General features: G+C 43.1%; 1 protein-coding gene across 1 annotated transcript; it reads right to left on the bottom strand.

Moving 5' to 3' along the window:
• Positions 1–3,318: 3,318 nt before the first annotated feature.
• Positions 3,319–15,494, bottom strand: SERPINA6 (serpin family A member 6; the record flags this gene model as incomplete). Its single annotated transcript, XM_081047614.1, has 4 exons — positions 3,319–3,504; positions 4,960–5,107; positions 7,478–7,748; positions 14,885–15,494. The coding sequence occupies 4 exons, from the start codon at positions 15,492–15,494 to the stop codon at positions 3,319–3,321; spliced, it is 1,215 nt and encodes a 404-aa protein (XP_080903740.1).
• Positions 15,495–18,868: the final 3,374 nt, after the last annotated feature.

The raw sequence follows: 18,868 nt of genomic DNA on the forward strand, positions 1-18,868 counted from the left end.
GAGAATATTCTCTTATGTAAGTAGTATCAAATTATCAAATCCAAGAAATTTAATTTTGTTACATTACCTGAGCTACAGTCATCTTCCAATTTTGTCAATTGCCCCAGTAATATCCTTTGTGGCATTTGCATATTCAGTAATAGGACCCGATCCAGGGCCATCAATTGCATTTGATGCCGTGTCGCCTTAGTCTCCTTGAATCTGGGGCAGTTCTTCAGCCCTTCCTTTGTCTTCCATTATGTTGACATTTTGAAAAGTGGAGGCCAACTGTTTTACAAGTATTGTCAATTTGGGTGGTTCTGATGTATCCCCATGATTAGCCTGAGATTATACATTTTTGGCAGGAATAGAAACAAAGATTGGGACCATCTCAGAGTATCACATCCAGACCCCTGATGTCTGTTTGTCCCTGATTGGTGATGTTAATTTTAATGACTTGGTTAAGTTGATGTCCATTTCTCCAATACATAGCTACCATTTCTCCTTTTTTAATTAGTATTTTGTGAGGAGATACTTTGAAATAAATTTAAATACCCTGCTTTTCATCAAACTCTCCATGCCCCCAGATTTAGCATCCATTGAATATTTCCTGAATCAATTTTCAGTATGATAGTTCAAATCCATTATTCCTTTCACATTTATCAGCATTATCAGTATGGATTCCTGAACTCTTGATTTCATTCAATGCATTTAGAATAGACTGTTTTTATTATATTACTGTTTTTATTATATTATGTATATGTGTGTATATATTTATATATTTAGACGTTCAAATTGTGCCAGGTATGAATATATATTAGAAATGTACTAGAAACCATGAGTTTATGTCTCCAGTTCACATCCTACCCCACAGGACTCTTCCTTGCTTTCTCCCATCCCACATATGCAGGCCTCTTCCTGCTCAATCCTACAAAACACATCCAGTAGCCCCTCCCTATCCACCGAGGGGATACGTTCCAAGACCCCCGGTGGTTGCTTGAAAATGTGGGTAGTACCAAACCCTATATATACTATGTTTTTTTCCTATGCCTTCATATCTATGATAAAGTTTAATTTATAAATTAGGCACAGTAAGAGATGAACAAAGTAATAAAACAGAACGATTATATCAATATACCAGAGTAAAAGTAACGTGAATGTGGCCTCTCCCAGAATATCTTACTGTATGTACCGTACTCACCCTTCTCCTTCTTGTGATGATGTCACACAAGGAGCAGATTTCTACGTGATGAGATGAACATTTTCCCATGTAATGTTTTTGGACTGCAGTTGGAAACTGCGGAAAGTGAAACTGAAGAAAAGGGGGACTACTGTAAATATTGTCACATTTGCTACACGAATTCCGATATGAAAAACAAACCTGGAAAGAAGGCTTCTTGGTTTTGGTATGAGGAGTGGGTCCAATTTTATCTTTTTTTTTTTTAAATGGCTATCCAGTTGTCCCAATATCATTTATTTAAAAGTCCTTCTTGATCAAATATCAAACTTCCATTGTACTTGAGTCTATTTCCAGACATTCTAACCTATTTCACTGGTCTGCCTGTCTATTAATGTACCAGTACCACAGACTTAATTAAAGAATCTGTGTTACATGCTTTAATATCTGGTCAGACTTGTCCCCTATTCTCCTTCCCCCTCCCTTCATATCTCTTCTTTTTCAGTCTTTTCCTTGATATTCTTGCATGTTTATTTTTCTATATGAACTGTGGTATCATCTTGTCTATCTCCAGGGGAAAAAAATATTAGTTATTTTTATTGGAATACCATTGAACTGTCAAATTAACTTAGGGAAACTAATATCTAGATGATACTGAGGCAACTTATTCAAGAAGAAATATCCATTTGTTCAAGTTTAATTTTGCATCTTCAATAAGTATTTTATAATTTTCTGAAAATAGATTTTGCACATTTCTTGTTTATTTCTAAGTGCTGTATCTTTTTGGCTGCTCTTGGGATTTTGTATGTTAATTTTTATACTTATGTCATGCTGAATTCTTTCATCATTTCAGTTTGTTTTTTCATTGATTTGGGTTATGCAGGTGTATTGTATGTCATCTGCAAGTAGAGGTAGTTTTACTTCATTTTTTCCTGATTCTATGCCTCTGCTTTCTCTTTTCTAATTGCGTTGTCTAATACCTCCAGGACAGTGTAAAACAGTGGTAGACGTAACCAGCAACCTTCTCTTACTCTTGACCTCAGTAGGAATGCATTTAGTGTTTTCTTATTAAGATGATGGCTTTAGGATTCAGGTTCATATATACATACGTATATATATGAAAGGTATAAGTAGTATATTTAAAGAAGTATCCTTTAATTCTTATTATTCAAGATATATGCCCTATCCATTCTTCTATTTCTATATCATCTATCTATCTATCTATCTATCTATCTATCTATCTATCTATCTATATCATCTATCATCATCTAATTTATCTATATCTGTCTGTCCATCTGCCTGTTCGTCCATCTGGTTCTTTATCTCATTTAATACTTTTTGCCCTTAATCAGGAGGGTAAGGCCTCTTCCTCCTGCAATGTCGCTCTAGCGTCCTCTACTGACAAAGTTTAGCATCATGCCCTACAGACAAAGCAAAAAAATAATTAAAAGGTCCAGATCCATTTTTGCAGAGCAGCCGGGAAGGGAGGTTTTAGAGTTGAGAAGCAATAAATTGATAAGTTTTCTGCTTTAAGCAGTTAATTATATTTTGAAGATATTTTTAAAATATTTTATATTTATCCACATATTTACCTTTTCCAGTGTTCTTCTTTCTTTTGTGTAGGTCCACATTTCCCTCTAGCATCATCTTGTTTCTGCCTAAAAATTTCTTTAGTGAAGATGATAAACTTTCTCAGCTTTTGTTTGTCTGAAAAAGAATCTTTATTTTGCCTTAATTTTTTAAGGTTCGTTTTTGCTTTTTGAAAGATATCATGATGACATTTTCCTCTCTAGCACTTTAAAAATGTCTTTCTGTTGTGCTTTTGACTTACATGATCTCTTTTTTGTAAGTTTTTATTTAGAAATAATTCCAAACATACAAAAATTTCCGAAAATACGAGTGTTTCCATATACCCTTCACCCAGTGTCCACATATTACATGACAATGGTACAATGATCACAGCCAGAAAATTACATTGGTACTCTATTATATAGATATTATTCAAATTTTGTCAGTTGTCCCACCTTTCTCCCTCGATGTCACAATGACAGTTATTTATTACAGAGGAGAACCTGGAGAAGAGTGGGGGAACACTCCCACTCCCCAGATCATTTCTGGTGCCCAAAGTCAGATGGCGCTATGGCTCCTGGGAGGGTGGCTCCTTAGGTCGGATTCACAACCTTGACCAGGAAAAGGCTGCTCCACGTGAAGTTGTCGAAGATCATGACAATGAAGGGCCGGTTGAACTGGATGGTGAGAGGCGCAGACGTCACGTTTCGGGGGACGGCAGTGGGGGTGGCTGCCATCACTCCCTTCTCATCGAGCTGCAGCATGGCCTCATGGACCACCTGTGGGGATGGGCCAAAGCGGGAGGTCAAGCACCTGCTGTGTGTTGGGAGCGCCCCACGCCTCATGGCGTCGGCTCCCCTCATCCTCAGTTGTAGGCATGGGGAAGCTGAGGCTCAGAGGTCACGTGTTGGCTCCGTATCTAAGTGGCAGCTCCCTGACTGGAGCCGCGGTCTGTCCATTTCCAGAACCTGGGCCACACCTAGACCTCCTCCTTAGAAAGCCTGGAGATGGAACCCATCACATGGAGGTTAACGGTCTCGTGGTTCGAACTGGACCAGGTAGCGGGAGCCCTCACTCCTGTTCCCCTTCACTAGGTAAACTCTAGGATACAATTTATGTGAAGGGCTCACGCCTACTCTGTAGGGAAAAGGGTAATCTCTCACTGTTGAAATGTCCCTTGTGATCAAAATTAGAAGGAATTCTGAAACTGGTAAAATGCTGGAGTAGATTGTAGCAACAGCCTCCAACGGATCAGAACTGGCTAATGAAACAACTACATCCTGTGGTCAATAACCCCTGTCACTGGCTGCACAGCAAGGTGTTGGAGGCTCTGAGCGGCTCTGTACAGAGGCACACGTGGCCAGAAGGAAGCTGGCCGGGGGTAGCAACTCCTGCAGCGCGTGTCTTGGGAAGTGAGGTTTTGCGTGGAACAGATCCTAGGTCAAATGTCAGGCTGTGAGTTACTAGCTCTGTGGCCGCGGTGAGTTACTTGCCCTCCCTGAGCTGGAGATTCCTCCACTGAGAAGTTGGGATAATACCCACCGTAGGAAGAGGTTGGTGTTTGACTCAGTCCTTTACACACCATACATTTTATTGAGCACATACTGTGTACCAGATGCACAATGGTCAGAGTCTGTGGGCTTGAGTGAGGGGGCTGCTGCCACTACAACTTTCTCCTGTTCCCTCACTTGTTTTGTCACCCACAGGACTGTAAGGCCCTGCGAGGACAGGGCCACATCGAAGTAATGGGGGCATACCCAGTGCATAGCACAGATTGGGGCACATAGTAGATGTTCAATAAATATTTTCTGAATGAATGGATGGATGAATAACAAAACATAAGGCTGAGGGATAAAGATAACAAATGTCATTGGGTAGAAGTTTCAGTGTAATCTCATCTAAACGTTTCCCACTTTCCAGGTTCCTTTTTGCTGGGGGTCTCTCACAGGCCTGCCATGAAGACTTCATTTTGCACAGTGCCTCCTCTGTGTGGCCTGGCAGAATGGGTGGCCACCAGGCTGTGTCCCTCCTTGGTCACTAGCTTCCTGTGTGACCTTGGGGACAGCACATTTTCTTGCTGAGCCTCCACTGAGCCCATCGTAAAACTAGGGGCTTGGACGAGACCTGGGGCTCTCAGCCCAGGGCCTACTCATGAATGGGCTCCGTGTAGCTTATTATTGTTTATATTGTGAATATTTTTGGGGGGAAGAAAGATAGGGTCTAGAGACACTTACCTTTGATACCTTCAGCTGGGCCTCGTGGGTGATGCCTGAGAAATCCGCCTGGTTGTAGAGCAAGTCTGCAAGGCCCATGTCCTCCAGGAGGCTCCCAATGTCATAGGCTTCGGAGATGGAGACCTTCGGGATGTACAGGTCCACATGGCTGCTCGGGGGTAAGCAGACGGGGTTACACCTTCTCGGGGCTGCCCCAGCCAGTCACACTCTGTTTGCCCTGTGGTCTCTCCAGACCCTGCTTCCCAGCCGGACACGCACTTTGGGGACAGGGGAAGGGACAAGGACAAGGCAGGATTTATCCCGCCCTTCACCACACAGGCAGCTTCCTCTTTGGGTCTATGAATGGCAAAATCTTTTCTTTCCAACTCTTTTTTTTTTAATTAAAGTTTATTGGGGTGGCAATTGTTATTAAAGTTACATAGATTTCAGGTGAACAATTCTGTATTACATCATCTATAAATCCCATCATGTGTTCACCACCCAGAGTCAGTTCTCCTTCCATCACCATATATTTGATCCCCTTTACCCTTATCTATCTCCCCCTCAATTCTTTTTTTGAGCTGACTCCACCTGTGGTACAGCTGGACTACTGGAGAGTGAAGAAAAGCGTCCTCAAGAAGTCCCCAAGCATCCCGGGCAGACGCGCAGGAGTGGAGGGAACCCCCGGCTGGGAGCAAGGCTCTGGACCCTGCCAGGCCACTGATGCTGAGTGGCAGAGCCAAGGCCCGCCCTCCCTCTGCTTGCCCTCATCTCCACAGCAGGGCCATGTAAGGCGACACGGCCTCTTTCGGGAACCTCCTGTGATAAAGCTCTCATATTGATTCTGCAGGAATTTGATGACTTGGCTTGCAGTTCCCTCTGGATAAAGCAGGTGGGGTTTTTAGAAAGGTAAGTGGAATCAGGCCGGGGTGGGCTGCGTGCCTGAACATTTTTATATATCAAGACATTCGTTTCATTTCAAAATCTCTTCCTTTTCTAGAGGGAGAGAAGATGCCTGCAATCCTGCAGGCCATCAGCAAAAGGGCGCAGGCTCACCAGCAGGTTGGAGGGGGTTGGCGCAAGGCCTCCTCTTCCCTGAACTAATGCAGCTCTGGGGGAGGCGAGGGGCTGGAGGCTGGCGAGCAGCCAAGATGAACTGTAAGACTTATTGTTCAAGGGGAACTGAGGAGGAATTGAAGGTGAGTGGACGTGCAAATGCTCTCGATGGGGAAGTAGCAATGGAAAGTAAGGGAGACAGACCATCACCAACCACCTGGCGGACCAGCTTTGCTTTCTGGGTCTCATCAAATGCGCACATGCTCACACAACCCTCCCAAGTCAGAGGCCGAGGAACCCCCACAGTCACACCGCGGGGATGCAGCAGAGATGTGAAGAAACCTCAAAGCCCCATCTCCTCACCCTTGGAGAGCTGCCCATACTACACAGCACAGAAGGTTTGGTACATAGCAGTGGGAGCAGGGCACAGAGAGGAAGGAGAGAGGGTAAACACTCTGTGAGTGGGGCGCGGAGGCTTCCTGTGGCAAGTGGGGTGTAAACTGGACCTGAAGGTGCAGGTTCAGGTACACTGGACAACACGGCGGGGGCGGGGGGTGCTAGGAGGAGTGAGATGGGCGAAGGGGTGACACAAGCACGGAGGTGGGGCACCGTAGGGTCTGTCTTCTGGCACTTGGCGGACACTTTTCGGATTGAGTAGAGAATTCATGCCCAATCACATATGACAGCTAATGGTTCAAAATTTTACATTGGATGTTTATTTAAAAAAATCTTTAGAAGGAAATGGCACGTTGTTCATTAATGGGAAGCCAAGCTAGTTTAGTGAAGAGATTATTTTTGGTGTAAAGAGAAAGGTTATCCACGTCATTTGCAATACACTAGGGTCCAGACTTTGTTAGGATCATGGTGCATGATAAGCACCTGCTGGTCCCTGAATTACAGGTTCCCTTCATGGGGTGCGGATGAGGCGGGGATGGGACACTTGAAATGGTGAAAAGCCAGCAAATGGATCCTTACGCTCACCCAAACACGGGCTCACATGCACCCCACCCCCTCGCTCCCACTCACACACACTCAAGGGCAGGTGAGTTTGGTTCCAGGACTCTAAGGAGGCCTTCTGTGTCTCACACACAGCCACAGAACCCACCACACCCCTCTGCCCTGCAGGAGTGAGGTCAGACTCCCAGGTCCCAACACGTCCACCCGTGGAGCTGGATGCATCTCTCCAAAAGCACCCGCCCTGAGCAGTGCGGTGTATCATTCAAAGTAAAAATAACTCAAAACCCTAGAGCTCGAAACCTACACACATCATAAATAGAAGAGCTGCTTTCTAGTTTTTCTGCCTGCAAATTCTTAGATTGCTGACTTCATTCCATAGGGATTTTTCTCGTTCCTTGTTGCTGCAATGAGACCTCTGAGGTGAGTCTGGGGGAAGAAGGACACCAAGTGGACCCCTCTTCTGCCCTCCCCACTTTCTGGAAACAGGTCCACTACAGAAGTCAATACAGTGGGCGAGAGGGCTTACCCACTGGTCAGGGAATTGGACCACCTCTGTATGGTGTCCCGGCTCAGGGCGGTGATGACCATGTCCACCTTCCCCTCCTCCGGAAGGACGAAGAAGACGGTCCCATTGCCCATGTAATCCAGCTGCACCAGCTGGCAGGGGAGTTCCTGGTCATTGAGGTACTTGATCTCACGTGACTGGAACATCATGGGCACCTTCACGAGGGTCGTCTCGTTCACGTAGAAGCTCTCCTCCCTGGTACTTTCCCAGTTGAAGGGGTGTGCCCATGTGCCTGGGGAGAGGAGAGAGGAAAGGCAGGAGACAGGCCTGTGAGAGCAGGAGTTGGGGTGGCGGCAGAGCGCCAGAGGTCACCGCTAGGCCAGGTACACAGCAGCCTTGCTCACCCCTGGGAAGTCCCCACCAGAGCCACTCGCTTTCCCTGGTAAGATGTGAAACTCCCAGAGGTTGAAAGCCTGTTCAATCCTCCACTTCTTGGCAGGGTTTCTGATTAGCTCTGTTTCTGAGATTTGTCTCTAGAAATGCAAAGAAGGCGTGAAACAGGGAATGCTGGCCTTAGGGTTTGGGGTGGGATTCAGTAAACCAGACTGCCACGTGGCCCCTGACCTGCAGTGTGTCCTGGACATGGTGCTGGATTCAAGCTCGGGGTCGAGGGAGGTTGGGAGGAATGGACCATTCCTTCCGTCCTCACCCCTTGATGTCCTGGCCACAGAAGCCCAGCAGGCAGCCTGGCTGCCAGCTGATTGTATCCATTCCCCTGCAGGAGACTCCTGGCCTTCCTCATGGCTCTGAGAGCCACACCACATTTCCTGGAAGCAGAGTCAGGGTGAGAAGATTCCTTCAAGGTCCCAGGCTCCCACTCCAGCTGGACTCAGCTCCCTTCCAGCATGTCCACGGTGTCACCGCACAGCCTGTGTGCTTGTCTGGTGATGGGCATTTCACTACCTTCACAGACGGGACTTTCCAGTACAGGTCTGCTCTGAAAGAAAATTGCCCCTTAGAGCCAAAGCCTGTCTGATTGTAACACTTGGCTGATGGACCTCTTTGGCCCTTCTGAGCTTATTCCAAACAACTCTGAGTCCTCTCACAGGTGACAGACTTTTGGATATTTAAAGCTATGGGTTGAATCTTACCAGGACTCTAGGTTAAGTCTCCTGGGGTCTGCTGAGGACCCTGAGTCCAGCGGATCCCAGGTGTCCTGGCTGCCCTTGACCTCAGGTCCAGAAGCCCTTGTGAGGTTACTGATTCCCAACTGAGGCTGCCTGAAGGTGGCCAGAGCATAGCTCCAGGGAGAACCTTCTCCATCCCACCACCTGTGGGATCTATGGATTATGAGGCCAAAACTCTTGGTTCTGAGCTGGCCTCCACCCCCCATAAGGGCTACTAATGGACACAACAGGGAAAGGTTGGAGGACATAGGGAAAAGAGCTATGGGTGCAGACCCTGGAGACCCGGGAGCTGTGCGTGCTCCGTCCCTAGAGACTGAGTGTCAACTCCCGGTCTATCGGTCTCACAGCAAGTGAGATAATTTGATGATTTTCGAACCATCCTCCAAAGGAAGTCTGGGGTCCTCAAAACTGAAGGGGCTGGTGTTTTGTGGCCAACTTGTTCAATTCACCAAAGGAAAAATAAAAAGTGGGTTAAATACTTTTTTTTTTTTTAATTAAAGTTTATCCTCAACACACTGTTGGTGGGAATGCAGACTGGTGCAGCCGCTATGGAAGGCAGTGTGGAGGTTCCTCAAAAACTTACGAATAGAATTACCATATGACCCAGCAATCCCTCTCTTGGGTATTTACCCAAAAAAATCTGAAAACATTTATCCGTAAAGATATGTATCCTCTGATGTTCACTGCAGCTTTTTTTACAGTGGCCAAGACATGGAAACAACCAAAGTCTTTCGATAGATGAATGGATAAAGAAGTTGTGGTATATATACACAATGGAATACTATTCTGCCATAAGAAAAGATGAAATAGTGCCATTTGTGACCACATGAATAGATTTTGAGATTATTATGCTGAGCAAAATAAGTCAGACAGAAAAAGTTGAGAACCATCTGATTTCACTGATATGTGAGTTATATACTTTTCAGTGTTAGGTTTTCATCCTTAAGTTTGCTGTTTGCTTTTTACTGAGTATTTCCTTTCTAGAAGCAAGCATAATGTATCCAAATGGGGTCTAACCTCTACTTTAAGGAATTTCTTCTTGAAAATTCTTGGGCCAGGAGAACTCATGCTAAAGAAACTTAAGAACTTATGGGGGAAAATCAGAGAGAACAAGGATGATTCCCCTGGAATATATTTTAACAACATTTTTCATCTTCTTCAAAAAAGAGTTGCCATGATAGTTCACTAAGTAAGGAACATGAGAGGGACACTGGCCTGTCCTGAGTTTCGTGAGGATAGCTATGCCACTCTTCATTCCTGTTTATTATCCTGGCTTGCTGGAAATATGTCAGGGTATTCACTAGGTTAAACAGGGATTTGCCAATTAGTTCTGCGGCATCACAGAAAATCTGTGTACAATGAGGCAGCCCACACACTTGTCAATGTCTGGTCCTGCATACAGGTATTCGAAGCCTCTCTGGTTTTATTGCCAGGAACTATTATTTCCCATCAACTCAGCCCCACTGAGGTTGTGAGAATGCTGAGGATCTGTGGGAGAGAAGCCTTGTGCCAAACGATTCTCTGTCAATACCTGTCCCACCAGCCCCCTCTCAGGCTCTTCTCAGGCGTAGGGGAGCCCTCCTTGTACTTGGATTTGCTGTGCTTTTCTCCCAAGGCTGTTTTACTCAAACTTCTATGCAACTACTATTGAGCTCCTTCCACATGCCAAACACTATGCAAATGCACTGGGGCCACCAAAGAGATGGGAAAGCCATGCACAAAAGTACAAGTCCAGTGAGAGAGACGGCCTGTGGAATTTGGGGGAGCACCCAGAAACATTTCTGGGCAAATATTCCCAGACTCCTTGGCCCTCTCACTGTCCGTTGTAAAGAATGCTGCCCTTTTGTATGGAACCACAGAAGACCTTGAATAGCCAAATCAATCTTAAGAAAGAAGAACAAAACTGGAGGCATGACACGTCCTAATTTCAAACTATATTATAAAGCTATAATAATCAAAACAGTATGGACCTGGCATGAAAACAGACACATATACCAATGAAGTTCTGATTAAAAGCCCAGAAATAAACCCTTGCGCATATGGTCAACTAATATTTGACAAGGGAGCCAAAAATACGCAATGAGGAATACTCAGTAAACGGTGTGGGGAAAATTAGATAGTCACATGCAAAAAAAAGAAAAGGAAAGAAACTGGACACCTATCTTACAGCACTCATGAAAATTAATTCGAAATAGATTGAAGACTTAAAAATAAGACTTGAAACCATAAAACTCCTAGAAGAAAGCCTAGGGAAATAGGACACTCCTTGACATTGGTCTTTATGATGATTTTTTTAGATATGATACCAAAAGCACAAGCAACAAAAGGAAAAATAAAGAAGCAGGACCACATCAAACTAAAAAGCTTCTGCACAACAAAAGTTATAATCAGTAAAATAAAAGGCAACCTACGGAAAGGAAGAAAATATTTGCGAACCATATATTGGATAAGGCGTTAATATCCAAAATATATAAGGTATTCATATTGTTCAATAGCAAAAAACCCCTGAATAATCCAAGTAAAAAATGGGCAAGTGGCTTGAATAGGTATTCTTTCAAAGAAGATATTCAAATGGCCGACAGGTACATGATAATGTGCTCACCATCACTAATCATTAGGGAAATGCAAACCAAAACCACAGTTAAATATCACCTCACACCTGTTAGAATGGCTACCATTAAAAAGACAAGAAAAACAAGAGTTGGTGAGGATGTAGAGAATAGGGAACCCTTGAGCACTCCTGGTGGGAATGTAAATTGGTGCAGCCACTATGGAAAACAGTACATTGGATCCTCAAAATATTAAAAATAGAACTACCTTATGATCCAGCAATCCTACTTCTGCGTATATATCCAAACATGATGGAATCACTATCTCAAAGAGACATCTGCACTCCCATGTTCATTTCAGCATTATTCCCAGTAGCCAAGACATGGAAACATCCTAAGTGTCCATCAATGGATGAATGGATAAAGAAAATATAATATATAATGTATTATATATATATGTGTGTGTAAAATGGAATATTATTCAGCCCAAAATGGGACATCTGGCCACTTGTGACAACATGCACAAAACTTGAGGGCATCATGCTAAGTGAAATAAGTCAGAAAAAGACAAATACTGTATGGTCTCACTTACGAGGTCAGACAATTAAGTTTGCGAACTCATCCTCGAAAAAGTGCTACATACCTCATTGCTGAATATCACTACGGTCACCTTTGAAGTACTCCCCTTGGGAAGCTATTCACCGATGCCAGCACCTAGTCCACCCTTCAAAGCAATTTTGGAACTCTTTCTGGAATGGCCATCAGAGCTGTCGTCGTATTACCCTTGATGTCCTGAATGTCATCAAAATGTCTTCCTTTCAATATTTCCTTTATGTTCGGGTATAGAAAGAAGTCACTGGGGGCCAGATCAGGTGAGTAGGGAGGGTGTTCCAATACAGTTATTTGTTTACTGGCTAAAAACTCCCTCACAGACAGTGCCGTGTGAGCTGGTGCATTGTCGTGATGCAAGAGCCATAAATCGTTGACAAAAAGTTCAGGTCATTTTCATCTAACTTTATCACGCAGCCATTTCAGCACTTCCAAATAGTCAACTTGGTTAACTGCTTGTCCAGTTGGTACAAATTCATAATGAATAATCCCTCTGATATCAAAACAGGTTAGCAACAGCGTTGCAACAAGTTCTTGAACTTAATTGTCAGACCTCGTATATGTGGAATCTAAAAATATAGAATTCACAGAAACAGAGAGTAGAATGATGGTTGTCAGGGGCAGAGGGTTGGGAGAAATGGGTGAAGAAGGTCAAAAGGTACAAACTTCCAGTGATGAGATGAATAACTTCTGGGGATCCAACGCACAGCGCAGTGACTACATAGTTAACACTGTATCACGTATATGCTTGACAGTTGCTCAGAGAGCACGTCTTAAATATTCTTATCACGGATACACAGAGGTAACTAAATGAGCTGATGGATGTGTTTACTAACCTTCTTTTTGTAATCATTTCCCAATATATACATAGATCAAATCATCACATTGTGCACCTTAAACTTACACAATGTTATAAGTCAATTCTATCTCAATAAAGCTGGGGATAAAAAAATGATACTTTGTCTGGGCAGGCTCTCACCCTCGCCACCCTCCAAGGAGGGAGGCCTGCCAGGTAGGTTCCCAGACTTGTGCTGGAGAATAGGCAGAGAAAGACCCAGAGGCAGAAGGAGGAGGGCTTACCAAGATGCTAAGTCCATCAGGTAATACAGAGCTGGGAGAGGGAAGCGGGGACATTGGCCGATGGGAGACCCTGAGTGAAAGCTGGGGAGGGAAACAAAAGGGGCTCATGAGGAGTCTTTGCTGGGGATTAGATTGGGATGATCTTTAATATTGTTGATAGACACATGTTAAATATTGTAATCACTTATTTTTCTGTTTCATCTATACTTCTTTGAATACACCTGATTAACCAAAACTAAACCACTTGGGTTACAAGTTCTGATAAGATGATTGTTAACATGAGCTGTGGGCAGACTGCAGAGAGTGCATATGAAAGAAAAGCAGGGATTTCCCTGAGAGAATCAGGGGAAGCTTCACGGAGGAGGTGACTTTGGAGCCAAGATTTGAAAGGTCGGAAGAAATGTTAGGCAGTCAGCCAAGTGGAGGGAGGGGCAGGGGACCAAAAGGGCATGGGCTTTGTGGCAGGAAGAATAGCCCCCCAAAGAGGTCTGTGTCCTGTGACTACGTTATGTTACATAGCAAGAGGAAATTAAAGTTGCTCTTCAACTAACCTTGAGATGAGGAGATTATTTTGGATTATCCAGGTGGGCCCAATGTAATCACAAGGTGCTTAAAAGTTGGAGAGGAAGGCAGGAGGGTCAGAATCAGAAAGGAGATGCAATGACTGAAGCAGATGTTGAAGTGATGCATTCCTGACTTTGAAAAGGGAAGGGGGCCATGAACCCAGGAATGCAGGTGGCTTCTAGAAGCTGGAAACGGCAAGGAACAAATTCTTCCTTAGAGCCTTACACCTCCAGAAGGAGCACGTCTTGCTGACCCAGCGTGATGCTTTGTGGACTTCTGACCTCCAGAATCGTAACGTAATAAATTGCATTGTTTTAAGCCACCAAGTTTGTGGTAATTTGTTACAACAGCAGCAGGGAACTCATACAGGCTTCCCCCGGGACAGCCATGCTCAAGGACGTGAAAGGAATTCAGCGTAGTCAGACATTCTGTGTGTGTGTGTGTGTGTGTGTGTGTGTAGGGAAAATGTGAACATGAGACTAGAAAGGACAGAGAAGGAGGTGACTCTGAGCCAGGGTTTCTCATCCTTGGGACTATAGCCATTTGCCGGAGCTGTCCCAGGCATTGTAGGGTGCCTGTCGCACACCTCACCCCACGCCTAGTTGTGACAACCAAAAATATCTCAGTCCTTGCTAAATGTCCCTCAGGGTGGATGGAGGTTGAAAGCTAAGGCATTTAGATTTATTCTCAAGGACAATAGTATGTCCCTAAATCGTCTGATCATTAAAATGATTAGGGGAGGGTACCTTGTTAAAAATACAAATTCTAGGACTTTCTTTAGGAGGTTTTGCTTCGGTGGCTCTGGTGTAGGATCTGGAATCTATAATTTTAACAAATCTCACTGGTCATTTTTATGAAGAGGAACTTTGGAAAGTCTGTTCCAAACTGGTGGGAGGGGCTAACGTTTTGCATGGGCAGGACCTGGTCAGAGCTGGCTGTGAGTGCCTGGGAAATGTGTATACAGTGGCTCAGGGGCAGTTTGAGAGTTCCTGAGGTCTGTCTGGTCCTGGGCTGTATTTCCACTGCCTGGCCCAGTGCCTGACTCACTGCTGGGACTCAGCCAATCTTTGTAGATCATGAGGCAGCCAGACTGTTCAGGATTACATGTTTGGGCCTCAAACCAACTGTGAGAGCTTGGGCAAATCACTCCACTATGCTGGCTGTCATTTTGATCTTTTATAAGATTAAATATTAGGTTGGTGGAAATGTAACTGCGATTTTTGCAATTATTTTTAACCTTTTAAACTGCAGTTATGTTTGCACCAACCTAATAATTCCACCCTCCTACTAAGATTATGGCGAAGATGGAGACTCACAGATGTGCATGTGCTTTGTAAAATGAAAGGCTTTGCCTAAGAGTGTGCCCTGGGTTCTGATAGCTGTTACTGTCCTTGGCAATAGTAGATGGGGTCTTGTCAGAATGGGATGGGTAGAGGTACCTTTAAAGAAGATGTAGTTGACCAGGATAAGTATGGCTGGGCTATCCAGCTCCGAGAACAAGTCGACGATCTTCCCGTGGGTCTTATTCTTGATATAGTCATTGATTTGTCTGCTGGCCCTGGCCCAGTCCTGGAAATCTGTAGTCAAGGCATCCAACTCATAGTAACGTTTGGTGTTTGCTGAGAACGACTCTCGAAGTTCCAGGCTCTGGTTGAGGAACAAGGCGTTGCCCATGGTCATTTCCAAGCTGGTATCTGACTCCCTGAGAAGGCGGTGGAGGGACCAGAATTCCTGGTGGATCTCGGCCTCGGACTTCGCAGTGAGGTTGAAGCCCAGGCCCTGGAGAATCTGGGCCCGTGTGTCACTGCAGGCACCCAGGGAAAGCATGGCCAACGCCATGGAAATGCTGACGGGGGAGATGAAGACGTTTTTGCCAGGAGTTGAGGCCACCAGGTGCTTATACAGGCCAAAGGCAAAGTCAACATTGTTTGGAGCCAAGTTCCGGTGATGGCTCCTCGTGCTCCCATCAGCATTGGTGTCCTGAGCCTGGACAGTCCAGAGGCCACCAGTGGACAGCCAGAGGAGACAGGTGTACAGGGCAAGCAGCATTGTTCAGGATGGCTGGGCCCTGCAAAATGAGACATGCTCATTAGATGATGTGGGGTCTCCAAGAGAGTACGCCATGGTGGAACAGTAGGCAGAAGACCCCACTGCCCGCTGAAGACCCTATTCAAGCACCATTTCCTTCCTCCACGTTGAATTCTGGGCCTTAATTTCCTCATCTGAAAGTATGAATTATACTTGCTATGATTTACCAAGTTCTTACCAGGTGCCCAATGCTGACCTAGGTATTTTGCCTATATTTTCTCATCTAACTCTTGCTAACAAACTAATAAGGTACACAATTATTTTGATTTTAGGTAGGCAGAAACAGAGGCTCAGAAAGGTTAAATATCTACCCTATCAATATAGTCAAAGTACTGAAAGAACTGTCACCAAGAATTCTACGTCTGACAATACTGTTGCCCTTCAAAAATGAGGGAGAAATTAAGACATCCCAGATAAACAAAAGCTGAGAGAGTTCATTACTTCTAGAGCTCCCCAGCAAGAAATGCTAAAGAGAGTCCTTCTGATTGAAATGAAAGGACACGAGGGTGTAAATAGAATCTATATAAAGAAATAAAGTTCTCTGGTAAAGGTAAATACATGAGCAGATCTAAAATTCAGTATCATTGTAATTTTGATTTGTAGCTCCACTTTTTATCTTATATATGATTTAAGAGACTAATGCATAAAAAGCAATTATTAATTTATGTTTTTGGATGCACAATGAATAAAGATATACTTTGTGACTAACTGAAAGAATGTGGGTCCGAAGATATAGTTTTTGTATGCTGTTGAAGTTAAGCGGGCATAAATTCAATGAGAGTGTTATAACAAATGAGAGTGTTATCACTTTAGGATGTTAAATGTAATTTCCCTGGCAGCTATAAAGAAAATAGGAAGTGAGAAGGGAATTAAAATGTTTTACTGCAAAAAGCAACAAGACACAAAATAAGACAGTAATACAGGAAATGAGGAGGAAAAACTATAAGGCATATAGAAAACAAATAAGAAATGGCAAAAATATGTCCCTTCTTATTAGTAGTTATTTTAAATATAAATGGATAAAATTATCCAATCAAAAGCCATAGATTGGCAGAATGGGTTAAAAAAAAGATTATCCAGCTATCTATTGATTACAAGAGACTAATTTTAAATCCAAAGACAAAAATATGAAAATGAAAGAATGGAAAAAAATTTTCATGCAAATAGTTACTAAAAGAGGCTGGTAGTAAGGTAATAGAAGGAAGGAAACAATAAAGATTAGAGCACAGATAAATAAAATAGAGAATAGAAAAACTAGAGAAAATCAATAAAACTAAAATAAAATATGTCTAATCAATATAGTTAATATAATAATCGATACAATAATCTTCTAAAAGATTATCAAAATTGATAAACTTTTAGCTAGACTGAGTAAGAAGAAAAAAGAGAAGTCTCAAATTGCTCAAATCAGAAATGAAAGTGGGGACATTATTACCAGTTCTATAGAAAAAGGAAAAATTGGGAATACTACAAAAAAATTACGTACCAACGAATTGGATAACCTACATGAAACGGAAAAATTCTAGAAGCACAAAACATATCAAGACTGAATCACAAAGAAAGAGAAAATCTGAATAGACCTAAAGGAGTTAAGAAATGGAATCAAATCGAAAACCTCCCAACCAAGGAAAACCCAGGACGATATGGGTTCACTGTTGCAGTCTACTAAACATTAAAAAAACAACAACCAACCAACCAAACAAAAATCACACAAATTCTCAAACTCTTCAAAAAAACTGAAGAGGGCGGGAACACTTTCTAACTCATTCATTGCCCTGATAGCAAAGCCAGATAAAGACACTGTAAGAAAACTACAGATGATATCGCTTATGAACATTGTTGCAAAAATCCTCAACAAAATACTAGCAATTATAATTTAGCAGCATATTAAAAGGCTGGTACACCATGACCAAGTGGGATTAATTCCTGTAATACAAGGATGGTTCCACATATAAAAATCAGTCAATGTAATACATCACATTAACAGAATGAAGGAAAAAAAACACACATGATCATCTCAATTGATGCAGAAAAAGCATTTAGCATAATTCAACATACCCTTTCATGATAAAAACACTCAGCAAACTAGGAATAGAAGGAAACTACCTCAACGTAATAAAGGCTATCTATGAAAAGCCCACATCATACTCAATGGTGAAAGATCGAAACCTTTTCATCTAAGGTTTGGAACAAGACAGGAGGCCTGCTTTTGCCTCTTATTTAATATAGCACTGGAAGCTCTAGCCAGAGCAGTTAGGGAGAAAAAAATAAAGAAAATAAATAAAAGGCATCCCAATTGGAAAGGTAGAAGTAAAATTACTTCTGTTTACAGATAATCTTATATGCAGAAAACCCTAAAGATTCCACCTCCCACATACAAACTGTTAGAATGAATAAACTAATTCAGCAAAGTAGCAGAATAAAAAGTCTACACCCCAAAATCAGTTCTGTTTCCATATACTAACAATGAACAATCTGAAAAGGAAGTTAAGAAAACGATTTCTTGTACAATAGCATTGAAAAGAATAAAACACTTAGGAGTTGACTTAACCAAGGAAAGACTAACATACTGAAAACTAAAAAAAAAGAAAAAAAATTGCTGGAAGAAATTATAGAAGATATAAATAAGTGGAAAGACATCCTGTATTCATGTATTGGAGGACTTAATATTGTTAAGAGTTACTACTCCCTAATGCAATCTTTATCAAAATCTCAATGATGTATTTTGCAGAAATAGAAAGAGCCATCCTAAAATTCATATAGAATCTTAAGGGACCCTGAATAACCAAAACAATCTTGAGAAAGACGAATAAAGTTGGAGGTCTCATACTTCCTGATTTCCAAATGTACTATAAAGCCACAATAATTAACAGTGTGGTATTGACATAACTTAAATATAGTCCATTAAAAAATATTTGGTAAGAGCAATTGAAAAAAAATGCAGCCAAGGTCAGAATCAGTAAGTGGATGTTCTATCTGCAAGGCCAGTTGTCCAAAGCCCTGTGCTTTATGGAGCCACCTTACATGCCAATAAAGAAGGGATGTTTATAGGAGAAGCAGGCCCCTCCCCCACCTTCCACCCCTCCCCGTACTGCCCCACCTATGGGACCAGCCACTCTGGGAGGGGTCAGGAACTCACAGTGAAACCAGTGTCCCCAGGAGAATGCGGTGCATTTAGTGTGGGCACCACTGGTGGGAACAGCCCCGAGGCCCTTTTCCTTGCACGTTCTGATACTAGAACCTTCGCATGAGACAGGTGCAAACATCCCTCTGAGGTCCCTAAATTCTCTTCCAACCCTCCCCATGTACCTTTCTCCATGGGGTGGAAAAACAAT

The sequence above is a fragment of the Rhinolophus hipposideros genome (assembly GCF_964194185.1).
Source record: "Rhinolophus hipposideros genome assembly, chromosome: 5".
Taxonomy (NCBI): Eukaryota; Metazoa; Chordata; class Mammalia; order Chiroptera; family Rhinolophidae; genus Rhinolophus; species Rhinolophus hipposideros.